The 19232-nt window shown below is 40.8% G+C and overlaps 1 protein-coding gene across 1 annotated transcript; it reads right to left on the reverse strand.

Annotated features, from left to right (window-relative positions):
• Positions 1-2110: 2110 nt before the first annotated feature.
• Positions 2111-16416, reverse strand: satb1a (SATB homeobox 1a). Its single transcript, XM_034125096.1, has 11 exons — positions 15744-16416; positions 15123-15352; positions 14859-15035; positions 14649-14775; positions 12985-13108; positions 11567-11678; positions 10405-10946; positions 8821-9015; positions 7372-7527; positions 4825-5022; positions 2111-3995 (listed from the first exon to the last, which is right to left on the reverse strand). The coding sequence occupies exons 2-11, from the start codon at positions 15337-15339 to the stop codon at positions 3138-3140; spliced, it is 2706 nt and encodes a 901-aa protein (XP_033980987.1). The 5' UTR covers positions 15340-15352; positions 15744-16416; the 3' UTR covers positions 2111-3137.
• Between the last annotated feature and the right edge of the window lie 2816 nt (positions 16417-19232).

The following is a 19232-nucleotide window of genomic DNA, read 5'->3' on the forward strand; positions in this document are numbered from 1 at the left end:
GCTTTGCAGCGTCTCAAATGTAGGATACCTGCCTGCAGGGCTGCAGTAAGTGTAAGAAATGCCGAGACCTTTACATAAATTAAAACAATCTTCTTAAATAAGTATCTGGGTCTGTAGTAGTCATTTTTCAAATATGACTAAAAATGGCTGCCTAATCTTGTTTTAAGGCATTACACTGAGTTGTATGTAATCCTTTTAGTCTTTGTCTACTACACAGACTAAAATGATAAAGGGTTTGCATTTATATAGCAGTGTTGCAGTTTTACATACAAGTCAACATTAACTCATTCATTTAGCATGAGTTAATGTCACACAAGGGGCCGCCTGCTAAGGGAGACTATCCTTCACACACACTCACAAACCATTGATCATGCCAGGAGCAACTTGGGGTAAGTCTCTTGCTCAAGAATAAATGTAGATATTGGAATCAAACCTATCAAACCCATTTATCTATGAAACATAGTGTCACAGGGAAGTCCTTATTTACAGTATACAGTAGCTAAGCTATGTTGTGTCGAGACGGTCTGAAACATAAAGGAAATGAGGTGAGCATATTTCAGATAATTGACACCCCCTTATTAAAGCCCTACACTTGCCCTTTACTCTGTCCCCTCACAACTACATGTAAATCCTATCACATGTTTGAGGTTACTACGAGGATGTTCAACACTGTTAAGTTAATTTAATTACCCATTATCAGCACACTGTGGCTTTCAGGTTCCCATTTGTATCAATAATAAATTAGAATATTCCAGTTTTTAACAAAAACATTCATAGTTTGTGTCAATAAGAAAGAAAGTACGAAAGAGAGATGCATGCAAAGTTGTGTTGTATTACACTAACCAGAAGAAATACAACAGATTGACGGGGCTCTACAACATTAGGGTTAATTAATTTTATGGAGACTTAATTGCACAAAATCGAGGTCAGACAAGTCAATTTTATTTGCAAAGTGCTTGCATCAAAGACCTTCATCACAAAGTGTTGCCCCAAGGAAAAACTAGGACACAAAAACCAAGCAGCAGGATGGTCATGCAACAGAAAAAAAGCAGGTGTCCATGTGAAAAAAAAAAAAATGACATTAAAAAGCAATATTGAGTCAAACGTGTGCATTGGTGTGTGTGTTTGTGTGTTAGTGGGGGTTACCAGAAAGCAGACATAATGACCATCATTGCCATTACCATCATCATCATCGCAGGCATGGCATTTCAAGAGCGCCATTATCATCATTATTATAGCTAATATTGCTGATGATGAAGCTTTCATGGCCCCTTACTGGCCCAGACTTAGGTATCGTCATGGAAACAGATGACAGAAAAAGGGCATAGCTTTATTGAATTACTCTATGAAGATATTCTGACGAAATGGGGCTTGAATGTTGCACTATCAGAGAATAGTGGGGGAGCTGCACTGTGAAGAGTCCTGAGGAGAGACAGATGAGAGTCAGGGGTAGAAAGAGAGACGGAAACACGGATAGAAATAGCAACTTCGGAAAATAAAAGAATAAAAAGAGACAGATAGGAAACACTGTCAGCACTGAGGGGCATGTGATTGCAGAGACACAGATCCACTGGTACAGAGAGAGAGATCAGCACTGTAGAATATTGTCCCATGGATGGAAACAATGACAGCAATTCACCAACAAAGACGTAGTTATATAACAGAAATGCATCATCCCTAACTCTGGTACAGACTGTGGGCATCACAACGATTGATTTAATCTTTAATGGGTCTTTTACAGCTGGCTTCTGCTTGTCCTAAAATAGCAGTCTGATAAATGAGCTTCATCTCTTATTTACTTGTTTCGGAAAGTCTTTGCAGCATGATAAATCTCAAACGTCCCCAAATCCAATTCTATACATTGCTTACACACTAAATATAGTCAAAGTGCAAATATCATCTGCTGATATTTTGCGACTTAGGAGGAAAATAACCAGAGAGAAGGAATAGCACAATGCCCTCCAAGCTATCACAGCCTCTGTGTTCCCGCAGATTTTATCACATGAGGTTCAAATCGGAAATTCCTGGTAATAAACATTATGTCCCTGTTTGTGTGGGTGATGTTAAATAAATAAAATAAAGGGATTTCAAATGTAACATTTTACTTCCATCTCAAAACACATTTCTTTTATTTATCGCAGTGAAATTGTTTGTGAAAAAACCCGTTAAATCTGAATTTCACAATACACATACAGTAAAATAATGAATACGTCCTTATGTTGACAAATGATAGAGCTGACATTTGATGTACACACTGCACGTCTTCAGTCTCACACTTCTAGTCCACACCCGTTCTTTCATGAAGAAATATTGAACATCGTGCACTCCATACAGCACGCTTTGTGTCTCTGCTACAGTATGTAAATAAGAACAATATGACAACAGCAAGATGTGTAAACACTCCATAGCTATTTTGGGAGAGAGATTTTTAGGTTCATGCATAAACAGAAACATTGTATGTAAACTATGATGTGTTCAGGAGTGAATTAGATCTTTACAAACTCTGTGATCAAAGTTGAACAAAAAAGGAGCGATTTGCAGTTTAGATGAATCAGTAACTCATTCGGTCACCTTTGTTAAACACTGCAGTAACAATGCAGAGACTTTCCTGTCATTTATGAAAGGATTAAATGCTATACATCATTTACAAATTCAACTAACATAATCAGGATTTATTACAATGTGACAAATAACGACAATGTAACAGTGTGATTCCTGAAGGAAACCGTTTTAAATTATTTACGAATATCTGAACACAAATCACAATTTAAAAAAACCAAAGTATACAGTATATTTAAAAAAACAGATTGGCAGTGCCACTTTCTACAAGGCATTTCTGGCTTGAACATTTCACCGACCAAATATAATAACCCTTTTTTACACAGTGATATGTTATCTGAGGCTCTTTTATCAGGTCCCATTCATCCAGACACAACACAGAACCAATGTGTTGAGACATCATCTGCTCATATAGTCACAGTTATGTTCTGTCTCAATTGCAGAAGGGGTCAAATCACATGAGAGCTTTCTATTGTAGCAGTAGCATCCTTAAGGCTGTGGTAGAAAGTCAGCTTTTAGTCTTTCCACAGGATTTAAGGACAACCAATAGCAAATAGCAAAAGTCTAATGCAATTAGTTTATATGTAGCTCTCGTGCTCCTCCTTCATAGGGCTAATGGTTTGAGTGCCAACATCAGAATCTTTCAAAACATCAATCCCGTTTGCTTCATTTCTCCCTGTTTGATTCTCCTCCTGCTCACCCTTTAGTTCTGCCTCAGTCCTTCCATCACCTTCCTCCTCTTGTTCCTCTGCAGGTATGACTGTCTGGGAGAGGTTTGGGTCCGTGCAGCCGTGTTTTTGACTCCGTTTCGGGCTCTGGGTGTGGTGTGGATGCCGGTCATGATCCTGGCTGTTGAAGAACTTTTGGATGGTGTGTTTGGGCAGGCCCAGCTGAGCGGACAGGGTGTGTATGGCCTCTTCGTCTGGGTCGAGTCCCACGTCTTGAATGAAGCTCTGCAGGATTCCCAGAGCCTCATGGGACACTTTTAACCCCTGGACTTCACTATCTGCCTCTAAACACACCCCAGCCTCACCTCGCTCCTCATCCTTCACGCTGGGCCACTTCATAGTGAGCTTCACCTCCTCTTTGCACTCTCTAATGATGTCACCAATCCCTTCCTCCCCAGCACTCCCATTCCTCACCTGCTCCTTACTTTCCATACCCTTCTCCCTCACCCTCCCAGTACAACCCCAGTCCCCTCCGAAAATGCTCATCTCGCCCTCAACCCAGTCCTTACTGTCTCCCCTCTCTCCATTACTGCTGCCCCTGCCCTGCAGATGCACCCTCACGTGCCCCCAGTTGTTCCCCCCCGCCTCACACTCTGCTGGTGATGCAGCACATGGTTGCCGTGGAGACAGGTGAGGTCCTGCCTCTGGGTGCAGGGGCTGATGGGGCTGGAGATGGTGCTGCTGCGGCAGAGGAGAGTGGCGTTGGTACTGACAAGAGAAGAAGAGAAAATATGAGGAAAATGCTGTATTTGTTCTTTTTGGATTTCATATTTGTATTAACAACAACTTATTACTTCTGGCAGGGATGTAATGTTTGTCTGTTAGCAAAATTAAGGAAAAACTATACTGACGCAATTGATATGAAACTGTATGAAATATGCTCTTTAAATCTGTATGTACTTTTTAGCGTGTGTCTGTATGTGTGGGCGAGGGCAGCAGACACAGTCTTCTTGTCTTGCTATAAATACAATGGTATTCAATGTAACATAGTGTACTTAAAAAAAAAAGAGATATACATAGGAATTTTGTATGTTAAATATAAGGTTTGTGTTTTAATCAAGCCATCTATCCATGCAGAAGCTATGTGAAAGATTAGTAACTAATAAGCTTTACAGATCATTGCCTAACGTGGCAATCATGTTTTTATTTTTTGCACATATTTGACATTTAGCTGCCATTACTGCTCCTTTTACTTTGAACACCCCAGAGATCTATTGGCATTTAATGTGACACATTCTTTTCAACATTTCTGGAAGAATAATATTACAGTACTAATAAATCACTTCTCCTAGATAGATAGAAGTGCCTCGAAGAACAAAGTCAGATCACCTTATGCCCTCTACAAAAAAATGAGGATTTACAAAGTTATTAACCAGAGTTATGTATCTGCTAGCCTTGCTGCTTGTGTTTCCATTTTAATGTATTCCTAACAGCTGTTTCTATATCAAGCGAGCGAGATGTACCGACGAGTCAGAGTGTGTAGAGCAGCGTGTGTGTGTGTCGTGATGCTGTGTTTATCTTGTCTCTGCTCTCTCACCAGTGTGCTGTCGTTGCTGAGCAGTGTCAGCCTGTCAGAGTGCTGCTGAGCCGTGCTGCTGCTCTCCTGCTCGTAGATGGCGTCTCGTTCGGTCTGCGACAGGCTGAGGAACCGGCGGATCATGCACAGGTTCTCCCACAGGGTCCGGTTCTCTGGGTTGGGATCCTCTTTCCAACGCAGCAGCTCACACAGCCAGCCCTACAGGAGGAACACTCACACTTATTTAAAAGCACTATGCAAACATTTAATAAATAATCTCTTAACATTCTAGTTGTATGCAGATTTAGGGGCCTGACAGGTAAATAGATAGTCTGGGCATCTACAGTATGTCTGGAGAAGTTTATGGGTACAGATTACTTCCTTTAAATGGAGCTTATACTTGATTGTAAAGACATTTTCTTCTCGAGGGAAGCTAAGCTATAACCATGCTACACACCTTTAAGCACTGCATGCAAAGGCCTTAATACGTTTATCTGCAACTTAGCAAGTACAAAAAACAGGAAAATATTGGGGGACTATAATATAAACAAAGCCAAATTATTTTTAACTTTATGCCTTTTTTTGTCAGTATTTGTTATACACTCTATGTGTATATTTAACCTCTTCAAATAATGCATGGACACGTTTTGTATTTTATTGTATGTATGAAGTCAACATACTTGTCGTGTAATTTCGTTCGTGGCGGGGTCACTATTGAAAATTATTTGAACTAATTTGGTTTATAATTTGAGAGGAAATCTACATTTTAAACAACTCTAGGTCCGAACAACTGTGAGAAGTATGTGCATAACAATCTGTGGCGTGATTCTATGGAATGGTTTGGAGCAGGAGTTCAAACAAAGCACACATATAATTCAGTTTAAAAGGATGTGCAGAAACACTTTTTTGGAAAACTATGAGAATGAAGAAAGGTGATTGAAGATGAGAAATTATTGTAATGTATGTATAAATGTAAATATGTAAGTAGGAATATCTTGCAGAAATATTTAAAGGATAATCATTGATCAGCAGTAAGTAAGGGGTGGGAATGAATAAGCATTTGCTTCCTCCTGCTCCCTTTCGGAACCATATGATTTATTATTATTATTAATATGAACATCTTTGTTGAATATATAAATATTATTATGAATAGTGATAAATACCGTATTCTAACAATACGGTATTCTGTTTTTCACATTTGTTATTTTGTATTTGTTTTTTTAATCTGCTCGAAACAAAGATGGAAATTAAATTAAATCTATTTTAAAGTCACAGCATTGTTCTTTAAAAATGTAATATTAGCTTTTGCAGTTTTTTTTGTTCACATCCATTTTGTGACTAATCGGAATTTAAGAAGATACAAGTAGTAATAACTGCAAAGTTAAGGTCTAATTTCAGCCTTTCCCTGGTCTATAAACTATAAATTCACAATAATTGATTCAAAAAAGGGGTTATGTTGAAAAGCAAAGCCAAAAGATGATGGAGAGATTTAACTCAAGTTGTTTTCTGCATCACGACAGAAGGGAAGAAACTTGTGAGTGGCAGATTGAGTAACAAAAAGCCAAGCTAGTTTCAAATTCATGAACTGGAGCATGATTACATTTGCAAGCAAGCTGAAAAGCACACACACACACACACACACAGATTCACAAACCCACACACACACACAAGCACGCGGTCACACACCTACACACACTCACACCTGGCTGTTGCCCAAGTCTAGCACACAATGCCATCCAGATGCACAGTGCAGATAGAACAGAGAGATCCAGCATGGTTCTGCGTGCCAAATACTCGGGTAATACAGAGAGAAAGGGAGCGTGAGAGAGAGAGAGAAAGAGGACATGGAGAAAGTGAAGTAAAAAGGGAGGCCAGCGAAGAGATGGGAAAAAAACCTCAGGGGTTTTGGACCACCTGTCTGTACTGGCTGACCGCTGAACGACCTCTAAACCGCTTCATGATGAGTACAGAGAAGGGAGAGAGAAGGAAAGTAAGAGAGAAAGACAGAAAGAAATAAAAAAAAGAAAGGAAGGAAAATGAAAACTGGAGACATACACGAGAGGAGGAGAAAATGAGACAGCTGAAATCCCCCCATTCCATGAAGGGAAATTATCCTCAAAACAAAAGGCAATAACAAGCTTATGGGGCCGCCATAAAAATGAGAACAATAAAAATGTGAATCATGCCTGTGTGTGTATGCGTATTAGTGCATTTGTTTGCCAGGGTGTATGTGTGTGTTTTTGGGATTGCTTGCACATGCATGTGCTCGTTCAGTGTGTCTATGTGCAGAAATAAGTGGTGTGTATGTATGTGTGTGTGCACGGGTTTTTGTAGTGCGACAATTAAAGCGATCATTTAGGACACAATAGCAGCCTGATGCACCGATGATAGTCCTCTGCAGAGTACAGCTGCTGGGTTGATTATCTGGGTTTCTACACACACTAGTTATCCCAGCTTTAAATGAGAAGATGGATTCATCTCATCATGGAAGCTGCATTTGAACAATCAAGCAGTGCAAACTATTGGATGCAATATGTGTGTGTGTTAAAGATCGGACACCAGAAGTACCTGACTCTTGGAGACGGAAACTTTAGCAAACAGAGCCTGAGACACCTTGGCTCTCTTCATCTCGTGCTGAATGTCCTCGTAGATAGAAGCGCTCACATTGAGTACACAGCTGTCTGTCCTCAACCCTCTGTCTCCTAGAACTGGGGACAGTCTCGCCTAAGAAGAGATACACAAGAGGACACAAAGACAAGTTAGTAAACTTGAGCGGCATTTGCTGCGATGTGAAATAATCCAATACAGAGCTAAGACACACACACTTTTAAAGGAGGTACTGTCAACCCAGTGACTTCCAGTTGGCCATGTAGGTACTACCAAATGATGGATTGTATTAGCTTTTTGGTAAGCTAGTTAACGAAATGTGCTCAGGAATTCACCTCAATATGTCAAATTAAAATGTGTAATTTCCAAATCCAATAACATCCTTTTATCAGCAAGCCAATCACGTACAGAGGGTACAGACTATAAAGTGTTTTGCCACTGTTAGCTATAGCTACCTAACGTTTCTTCGGATCCAGTGAAAGATGCCAAATACTGTAGATTGTATTTTTGGGATATGGCCCTTTTTCAGGAAAGCCTCCAAACCGTGTGGTGAGGAAATATAAACTTGAATACATTATATTTGTATATTTTAAACATTCATGATGGCAGGCAGTGAGGGGGGAGGGTTAGCAGAATATTTATGTTTATCATTACAGCTGAGAGGAACAACACAGATTTTCATTCTTTTTCTCTTAAATTAGAAAAGTATTGTTTCGTATTTTCTTTATCAGAAGTGGGTTTTGACTAGGAAATGGGAAGCCAGTGAGGGATGCTGTCCTTTAACAAACCCTAGGGGGTGTACTCTTGGTGGAAAACATGAACAAATGCACACGATGCTCATTGGTAATGTAGATCCTCCCTGGCAGGAGAAGCAGCTGGCAACTTCATGTATATATGCATGCACCTCTCCAGGTTCTGAGATGGAGCCGCAGCGTAGAGCACAGCAGCAGAACAGATCAGAATGGAAATGTAAAAAACATGGCTAGAGAGAAAGCTGGTCGGGTCAGACTAACCTACTGCCACAACACGGTTCATACAGTATAACCTTTCCAGCACTACAATTTGGAAAAATGTAGGGACATAAGAAGAAAAAAACCGGCATCCTTTTTGTCGTTAAGGCATCTGTTAGCTGGCAACTCTTATCTATTTTCGCAATATGTGATGTACAGTATGTCAGGGGTCTGTGACATTCACAACTTCAACAACGACTCCCTGATATGATGATTTAGATTTGCTGTTGACTATGACCTTTACCTGTCTTTGGTGAATTAAGATTCATCCATACAGTACATTTTAATTGTCTAGCACTCTTTGTCTTTTATTTCCACTTCCCTATTTCAGTGAAGAAACACATCAGTTCAAACATTTCACAGCAGCTTTGTGACACTGATTTCCTGTCTGCAGGCTGACCTGTGTGGATCTCGGTGGCGTGTTGCAGCCTGGGATGAATCCAGTCAAGGTTCTGTCTTTCTCCTCCAGGTAGATGCGATCCCTCTCAGCCTCGTGCACCTGCAGGAAGCTGTACATGGCCCGCAGGTTGACCAGCAGAGACTGGGAGGCGTGGTTAGGGTCCTCCTCTTTCCGCAAAATCTCCGACAGCAGACCCTGGTAAAGTAACACAAACACACGTTACTCATTGATTGGTATAGGGGAAATAATACACAATCAATTATAAATTCACATGTCAAATGCATTCAGGCATATTGATGTAAAGCGGATTACTATTCAAATAAATGGATAGTTGGTGTAAAAAAGTAACCATCTAAATGATCTTGAGGCTGTAGTTTATTCCTTTTTTGTGCAACAAATAAAAAACACTTGAAATCAATGTTTAAGATTTTAGGAAAATATAGAACTGCCTATATTTTTCATGTTAAGGTGGCAAACACAATGTTTCTCATATGCCTCAAGGATTTTTTGAAAAGCTCCTTATATCCATATTTGGATCCCATTCAAAGAGGCACCTTATCAAGTTCCTGCGGTTTAGTGTTTCACAGCTATATATAATACAGAGCCAGTTCCCCAGTCAGTCCTAAGCACGCCACTCGCCTGTAGAGCTTGTGAAACTCTAGGTGTATCTGTGTATGCAGGAAAGCCTTTAAACATGCTGATTGTTGGGCTTCCGCCCTGAAAAGAAATCAGATTTCACGCTGGCAGTGAAATGGAAAGCAAGGAAACAGGCTTTTTATTCAAATCATGGATCATCTTTGGATCCACCCAGCAAACCCCTCCCTCCAAATAGACGGCGGCTTTAAGGTGAATCGCCAAATGACAAATGTTCCCATCACTTCTATATGGCATCTTGGCATCATGCCCAACTTGTATGGCTGGCACCGGAGCACCTTGGACTTGGCAGTGGGGAAACATGGGGGTGGATAATAGCTAGCTCTGCTTATTGTGATGGAAATGATAATGACGGTAATAATAATAATAACAATGGGCTTAGCCTGTCCTCTGAGCCCCTTTATGTGGGTGTGGTGGTGAATGTAAGATGATAGACACAGATTATGTGGCATTTTAGTGTTAGAAGCGAGATATGGAAACAAAATGAGGGAGACCAATGGAAGAACAAAGGGAAATCTTTTTTTTTTTAAACTGTTCAAGGGGTTTTTAGAGGGAAAGGTTGAACGATGAAGGGACAGTACAACAGAAGAAGAGGTAGAGAGGGAGACAGTTTCCCTCCACGGGGTTGTGATTAGTTGGCCCAGCAGCTGCTTCAGTGCTGGCACCAGCTTTGTGCTGCAGAGGGCTGGCAAAAAACACACACACACACACACATACGTACACACATGCATAGGGGGGAGGGGGCACTGCGGCAAAGGCCATGCCAATGTGCCAACCATCAAACACACACATTCACAGAACACTCTTTACTAAAACCCTAACACCAGAAAACACTCCCAAACGATAAGCACCCACAAGAAGTTGCAACCCCTTCTGATTTTCAACACCTTTCATGCAGATCACAGTCTCCGTACCCCCTTTCTTCCGTACCTGGGTCCTGTTAAAGGCCACTCGTGCAAAGACAGCTTGAGAGATGCCTGCTCTCTTCAGTTCCTCCCTCACACAGTGGTAGATTTCAAATGGCACGTCTGACGACCCAACAGAAGACCCAGCCAATGTCTGGGTTTGCGTCCCGGCTACAGGGCCTCCTCCTGGGCAGCACTGGGCCTGCTGTGGGGCTTGGGAATCAGGGGCTTTGGAGAAAACCATTGGAGGAGGGGGAGGAATCGCTACAGGCGGGTGGTTGAGAAACTGCTGTGGGGACGGTGAGAGACCCTGGCCGGCTAGCATGCGGCTAACAGCATACTGCTGGTTGAGAAACTGAGCCATCACCAGCTGCTGGTTGACCATTTGTGGGCTTAATGGCTGGGTTACCAACCCGGGGGGGCGCCTGCCGAGCGGGGTCCGGCCACATATGCTGGCTACTTCTCCATGAGAGAAAAACAGGGTTGGGCTCTGATCAGCTGGGCTGCTTGTGATTGGCTGCTGAGTGAGGGTGATATGTGCAGTCTGGTCAGAGAAGCTGTCAATATCTGGTGCAGGAAAAGGAAAGCAAAGACAGATGTTACATTATTATCACATCAAATGCAAACAGTGAGTCCTAAATAAAACTAGATACTAATTCCCTATCAGATTTTAGTGTTAGGATTAGGGTAAAATGTATCTAAAATGAAGTATACTTAAAACAGACAGCATGCAAACAAAATATGGTAGATTTTTGAGTGTGCTGCCAGTGGACACCATTGTTTTTGTTTTGTTTCAAGACACAAAATATGTCAGTAATTAGCTTTTATGCCAAAGGTAGTTGCTTACAAGTAAATGAGAAAAAAGAGATTGATGGAGACATTAACACCATCAGCCGGACCAAAGGGAAACTCATCAGTGGTTGTGGTCTTAAAGGCATGTCACTCTATTCTTCCACAATGCAAGAGAGACACCACTGGAAACATCTAGATGTGTGATGTTGCACATATTTCATGATTTACTGTAAGTATAACATAGTTGGTCTAACTTCTAAAACAGTATACTGTCATGATGTCTACATACAGTACTTTACATACCACATAGAATAAGTATGTAGTATGGATTAGGGACATGCTGTGAGACTTATCAGGCACACTTAATGTTTGCAGAACTGATTGAAGACCCTCACCCTTGAAGCATTTGGTCTTCTTGAAGTGCTTGTACCATCGACCAAACTCGTGACACTTGGCAGCTGAGACATTTGCATAGTAAGTGCTATTTACAATAGATGATATCATACTCTGAAACAGAGGGGAAAAGACAATAGAAATTCATTACATTTTCCAAGCTCCTGCTATGGGCGGCCTGGGTGTCTCAGCTGTTCACACATCTGATATTAATGAACTCAGATCTGTGTTATTAAAAAGACCCCCAGGTAAATAGGATAATAAAGACAGATGAGTGTGTCAGAGTGTTAGCGTGTGTGTGTTGTTGTGTGTGAGTGTGTGTGTGTGTGTGTGCAATCAAACAAAACACTGTATAGGTCATCAGAGACTATGCCTCTCTCTGTGTCTGTCTGTCTGTCTCACTCACTCACACTCACTCTCACATTTTCCCCTAAGACCATCCTGTGCAATCTTTACATCTGATTACACCTTTCATCTTCTCGTATTTATTTTAATCTGCCTCTCGCAAACAACAGCGGGGGGGGGGGGGTTATAAAGGGAGTGATAGGAAAGAGAGATAGACAGAGAGAGAAAGAGAGAGATATGGGGGAGAAAAGATGGGGAAGGGAGGGTTTATTAGATCTGCAGAGAAGGAAGAAATCTGAAGAAAAAAGGAGATTTTTCTAAATGTAGATGTCATACACACCCTCAGGCAAAAATAACAGATAGACTAAGATGATAATTATAAATCTTATTAAAAAGGTCTTTCCCAAATACTGCATGATTAACGTAAAATTACTTCTGCAATTGTCTCTGTTTTTGCTTGATTAAACAATCAGGATTTTAAAACCAGAATTGGGCGTTATTGCTGAATCAGAAGCTAAATACCAAAGAAGGTGAGTGATGGACAGATAGAGTGTGGCAGAGTGAGGCAGGGGGTGAGGCAAGAGGTGAGGCAGGGGATGAGGCAGGGAGTGAGGCAGGGGGTGAGGCAGGGGGTGAGGCTGACAGACAGACAGAGTGACAGGCAGACAGGTAGGCAGTGAGGAGAATCGAGATATGCAGCAGCCCAGGCAGGAAGGCTTTTAAGAGATATCCATCTCTCTTTATCTGCTTTCTCTCTCGCTCTGCCCCCACACCTTATCTACCTCCGCATCTGGACTTCCTGTCTAACTATTGGACCACGTGCTTGTACTGCCTTATGCGTCAAAGTAGGCATAAACACATACACAGACACAGATTTGCAGGTCATGGAAGGGCAAAGACATTTCATGCAAACCTCGAACTACAGTGCAATGTCTCTTATGTTTTCTTCTTGTATGCGCTAAAAGTGTGTGTGTGTGTGTGTGTGTGTGTGTGTGTGTGTGTGTGTGTGTGTGTGTGTGTGTGTGTGTGTGTGTGTGTGTGTGTGTGTGTGTGTGTGTGTGTGTGTGTCTTGTACCTGGGACAGGGGGCACTCCTTGGCCAGGGAGCTCTGGTTCATGTCCTTCAGGAGCTCCTTCAGAGCGTTTCTCACCGTGGAGTGACTCCACTGCTCGGGTGGTAAGTCCTCCAGTTTGGGACAGCTAGTCAAAGGGAAAAGGAAACAACTTCATTTCATTTCCATCTTTATTTCGAACAGATTAAAGTAACAAATGTGAAAAACAGAATACTGTATTGTTAGAATATAGTATTTATCATTATTCATAATAATATTTATATATTCAACAAAAAATAGTCATATTTATATATTCAACAAAATACAAAATATTCATAATAATATTTATATATTCAACTAAAATGTTCATATTAATATGTATATATTCAACACAAATATTCATAATAATAATAACAATAATAAATCATATATGTCCGAAATGGAGCAGGAGGAAGCAAATGCTTATTCATTCCCACCCCTTACTTACTGCTGATCAATGATTATCCTTTAAATCATTTCTGCAAGATATCCCTACTTACATATTTACATTTATACATACATTACAATAATTTCTCATCTTCAATCACCTTTCTTCATTCTCATAGTTTTCCAAAAAAGTGTTTCTGTACATCCTTTTAAACTGAATTATATTTGTGCTTTGTTTGAACTCCTGCTCCAAACCATTCCATAACATCACCCCACAGATTGTTATGCACATACTTCTCACAGTTGTTCTGACCTTCAATATAATTATCTTTATACATTTCCCTTTAAGTCTAGTGATTTCTTGTTGCACTTCCATAAAGTTGTGAAAATCAACAAACTGGCTTTTAGTATCCTCTATGGTTAAAGCTCTTAAAACGCTGTATCTATAAGTCCCACAATGTAACTTTATGGCATCGTTGATAAGACCCCGATGTCTTGTTCGGGTTGTTTTCTCAGATTTAAGAAATCTCTTTTTCAGAGCCACAACTATTTTCACAGGCTGAGTATTTCTTCTTGTAAACTGAACATCATCCAGTCTCAAACACAACAGTTTCTAGAGTGCCAATTATTGTCTGGGCTGTGTATGAAATACATTATTAAACAAATGAATAGAAGAAGCTCATGTGAACACACAGGAAACATACATGTTGCCATGTCACAGTCGAAAAAGTGGGTTGTAAATAATAAAGGTAATGAAGTCTGAATTCCTGTTACTGCCTTCCATTGTTAATGTTATAGGTATCACCTGTGGTTTTCAAATATGAAATGATCTATTCTGTCTTGTGATGATAAATGTGCAGCACATGTCCTGACACTCATGGTGGATCTGACTGCCATGAGTTCTATTAGTTGCGCAACTAAATCGCTAACTAAAAAATTGGGCATTGATTGCTTAAAAATCATACACTATAACTTATACATAATAATTGCAACAACCATTCAATCTAATGTAATGGCATCCAGATTGAATAAAACAAGAGATGTATCATTCCCTGCTGGGTCTGGTTTGCCCATTTCCCTTTCTTAATACAAGTAATACATGGTGGTGGCTTTTGCAACATGCACTATGGTTACAGGCTGGAAAATAAAGAAACCAGCCTTGCCACTAATGGTCACATTCACACCGCCTGATTATTGTAAATCCACGGACAGGATGTGGTTTAAATCTTAACTGTAGACAGAAACTAAATAGATCTCCCTACCTGTGCAGCTGAATTTTAAGTGTGATAATATGGTGAAGATCTTGCAGCATATCAGCCACGGTGGCATCAGGAGCATCTGTCACACAGGACAGCGGCACCGGGTTCCACCTGCCCACCTGGATCAGACCTGAACACAGTAACACAATTATGAAGAATGTGAGTAACCAATTTGTATGTAATTGATTATCTTTGCAAGTGTCTGTGATGTACCTCTGGCCTGTGCAGCAGAGCTGTGTGAGTAGCCCAGTGTCAGCAGAGCCATCTCTATCAGCTGGTTGAACAGCAGATCTCTTTTGACCAACACAAACTCAGCGTGTTCTTCTTTCCTCTCCACCTCCAGAGGGTTTTCTCTGTGCTCCACCACACAGAACACCGGCAGCAGGCTCCCTGAGGTAATGGACAAACAGTTGTTAGACATATCGGATAACACAGGAGTCATAATGCACTGAAAACCCAGTCTGTAATCCCATGTACCTTTGCTGTGCCAGCTCTTGCTCTGGGGCCTCACTGGGGTGGGTTTCTGGGACAGGCAGGGGTTTTTGGCCACAGGACTCCCCTGACAGCTCCTCTCCTGCGCCGAGGGTCCCGCTCCGTTTTGTTCCAGTCGAGCCAGCTTGGCAGGAGGCGGCCGGGGGTCTACAACCAGATCACTGCCCTCAGGTTTCTTGGCTCCATTACACAGGGCGGCCATCTGTGGGCTCACACTAATACAGAGACACAGGCACATTACAAATCAAACAGTGTTCGAGGAAATCTGATGAAACAGTATCATACAATCTTGATAATATGTTTGTAGTGTAGGCAGCAGTGAGATTATGGTGATCTGCTAGTATGTTCCAAAAGAGTGTTATCTAATTTATATTGAAAAGTAACTTTTGCAATGACAAACAGTGTCCTTGTAAAAATGTGTTCATGGGATAGAATAGGCTGCATGGGTCTTTACAGTAACTAAGTAATGACATAATTAAATATAAAATAAGTATATTGATACTGTACCTGGCGAGCATCACACAGTGGGGAAAAAAGCAGTTTCAATATTTTACAGTTATGTCTTCTAACAAGAAAACTGGATAACCATTTTTGAAAAACACCTACACACAATGATATCCGGATCAGTTGTTGTGGATGACCTTCAGCCAGATGCAGCGATTAGGATAACCCTCTAAATCCAGTAAAAGTCCAGTGAATGATGGAGCGCAGTTTCCCATAATAAACCAGCTGTCATCTCAGGCGCGCCGCTGCAAACCGAGAGCGATTCAGTTCATCCTCGGCACCTAAATGCGCGCTAATTGTCCCACGTCTGATTCTGCTGAAGTTTGATCGAGGAGAAACCAACCTGTTTCAGTCGGCACAACGTGCAAATCCGACCTGCCATCACACATTTACAGCCCGTTTCTCTATGTAGACATCGGCTGTATCCATACGTTATCCTCCCTTTTATTGATCTCCAATTCAGAAACAAAAACGCGTCTCTTTGCTGTCTGTATTCGTCCTTTTCCTCACAATAATCGCCTGTTTTACATCGGCATTATTTCGTGTTTACTGTCCAAGTTTTGCCTCTGATCGCTCCTTATCTCCGTCCGCGTTTCGCTTTCCGGTGTAACGATACATTGGCCTTAGAGCAAGTTGAGAGCGACCCCCCATCCAGAGCACCGGGGCATGCTGCTTCTGTGGATCCGGCTATGGAGAGAACAATGCACGGTTTGCAGCTCCCAGAGAGCATTCACTAATATATATGAGGCTACAGCGGTGACTCCGGGACAGCAGTTGTTGGTTACACTTCAAAGCTCTATGCGCACGCGAGAAGAGGGAGAGAGAAAGAGAGGGCGAGAGAGAGACTCCCACACCCACACAGACTCATAAATACGCGGACCCAGCTGCATTAGCATATGGTGTAATAATGAATTCACTAGCGCGCTCCGTAAATGTATTAAATGTGACAATTGCGCATAAATCTATTTATTATTTTCTGCCGCATGCTGTGCACGCACTTATTATTGTCTTTAGGGTATTGGAGCTCTCCATGGTAACAAAATGGAGCAAGGAGGAAGTGGCTGACTGATATTAACTTTTGAACGTTGATGTGTTATTGTCACTAGATTAACTATGGCTTATGACTTATATGTAGGCCTGGATAATTACAGTGTACGAATGTTCTCTATATCCAATTACAATTATACAATAGCCTACTATAACAGCCTAAAGTCATCGCTATACTATACCACAGTAAAATAGGCTATATATATATATATATATATATATATATATATATATATATCGATATGCATGTTGCCTACAGTACTATAAATATAGAATAGTATCATTATAGTAAACTGTATATAAAGAAAAGTATATTGTTGTGGTACAGCGGTTTATACTAAATTATATGATGTCATAATATTCACTTCTAAAAAGGTAAAAGTAGAATAGGCTGTATATTATATGGATGTACATTAATACCAGTATAGTATAATAGAGGTATTTAGGAACTATTGCTCAACAATACCCTTCGTATACTATACTATTCTTTACAGTTACATTTGATAAATTCCAGTATAGTAGTATGTTATAGTATAGAACAATCAATAACAGGATAGTGTAGTATAGTATAGTATAGCACAGCAAAGTAAAGTATGGCACAGCATAGTATAGTATAACACAGTCAAGTACAGTATAGCACAGTACAGTATAGTATAGCACAGTATACAGTTTAGTATAGCACAGTAAAGTAAAGTATTGCACAGTATAGTATAATACAGTATAGTATAACACAGTATAGTATAGGATCGTTGTATCATATATGGCAACAATTGTAGTTCAGATGTAAGTTCTAGATATAAAGATAAAGCAAACATCTTTCTAAAAACGATCATTTGACTCTAATAATAGACTAATTTGACTGATACTGTAAAATATCAACAAAACCTAAAAGAAGACATGAAAGGAAACCTCATCACTGTACCTCAACGTTTTGAGACTGATGAATCCGTTGGCTGAGAACACAACTTATCTTCTGTTCCCAGAAACTTTCAGACGAGTATCAGCACACCTCCCCCACGCCGTCCACTGCGGATGAGAAGCGCTTCTGGAGTCTGAACACTGTGAAGGTATCACAAAGCAAAGGGTGGCAGGTGTTGAGTGTCTGTGAGAGACAGAAAGAGAGAAGAAGAGTCAGAGATCTATCACTCTGGCAGATAAGAGTCAAAGACTGGCCCCATGAAATCTTACACCGGGCTGGTCTCTGCAGAGGAAACGGGTAGATGGGTGGATGTTGTGCAATCCGAGTGTATGTTTGGGGAGAGAGAGCATGCTCTACTACTTTTGACTAATTAAACAAAGTGAATTAGCTATCTCCCCAGCCAGAACGAGTCATGGCTGGTTACACATCATTCATCGTGACTAATTTAAAGAGAGAGATGTCACTCAGCTGGATGGAAATGTGTTTGTGTGCACTCCAATTGAACCTCTGGGCATGTTACTGTAAGAGTTCACTGTTTTGCGTGTGTGTTTGAGAGATATTTAGTACTATTTTGTGTGCACCTGTGCCTCTGAGGGTTGATATGTTCATAAGTCTCTCTCCCTGTCACCCTCTGCTCTACTATTTTATCACTGGCTTGATACGTCGTCAATGAGGCTGGCATGCTAAATGATAATTAAGACCATTACACGCTCACAGAGCATGCTACCAGTGCAGCACACGGCTCCCTCAATCGGAGCCTCATCTCAGGGGACACCCTACTACTCACACAGTCGTGTATCTCTCCAAATTAGGTTAGATTTTCATTCCACCTCATTCGCCATGGATGTGATGTGGTTATTATAAACTCATGATATGGTTAGTGAGCCTGCTGCCATTAGATGGGCGGAGAGGCATCATGTTGGCGCGTTAAAGGGGGAATGGATTGCCAACACTCAGTATTGCACATCTCGGTTTCTCTTGCCTGTGCATATCTGAAGTATGTTTGCAGACTATCTGATACACGTAATGTCATAGAAAACACACAGAGATTCACAATACAATGTTAGAGTTTGTGCAGATTGACAAGCAGACGATCATCTACTCAAAGTGTAGACTACCATCTCCAGTGCAGTGGTTGAGGAAATAAAGTACTGTACTTACTGTACTGTACAATTTTAGGTACTTTTCTTGAGTATTTCTACGTATTGCTAGGTCTACTTTATGTTAACCGCAATACATTTCAGGGAAATATCTTACCAAAGTGTTCTTACATCCCCTAAGATTGACCTTGAGACCTTTTGAAGGGTGCCATCCCTTTGGGTGGAAAACACTGGACTCAACTAACTGTACTGTCTTCAGGTAATAAAATGTGTCCATTTGAACCCAGTACATCAGTGAAATGATACTTGCACCTTGATGCATCAGTATTGAAAATATATCTGTATGTAATAATATACAGTATCAATCACTGAGTCTTTTTTTTATTTTACTTCAAATTGAGTATTACTACATGTTAAACAAGGATCCATGTACTTTTTCCACTGTCCTTGTCTTGTCTGCCTTTAACCTAAAACATCCTAACCCAGAAACGTCTCTATAGACATATTACATGTCCATACAATGAT

The sequence above is a fragment of the Trematomus bernacchii genome, unplaced genomic scaffold, assembly GCF_902827165.1.
Source record: "Trematomus bernacchii unplaced genomic scaffold, fTreBer1.1, whole genome shotgun sequence".
NCBI classification, from domain to species: Eukaryota; Metazoa; Chordata; class Actinopteri; order Perciformes; family Nototheniidae; genus Trematomus; species Trematomus bernacchii.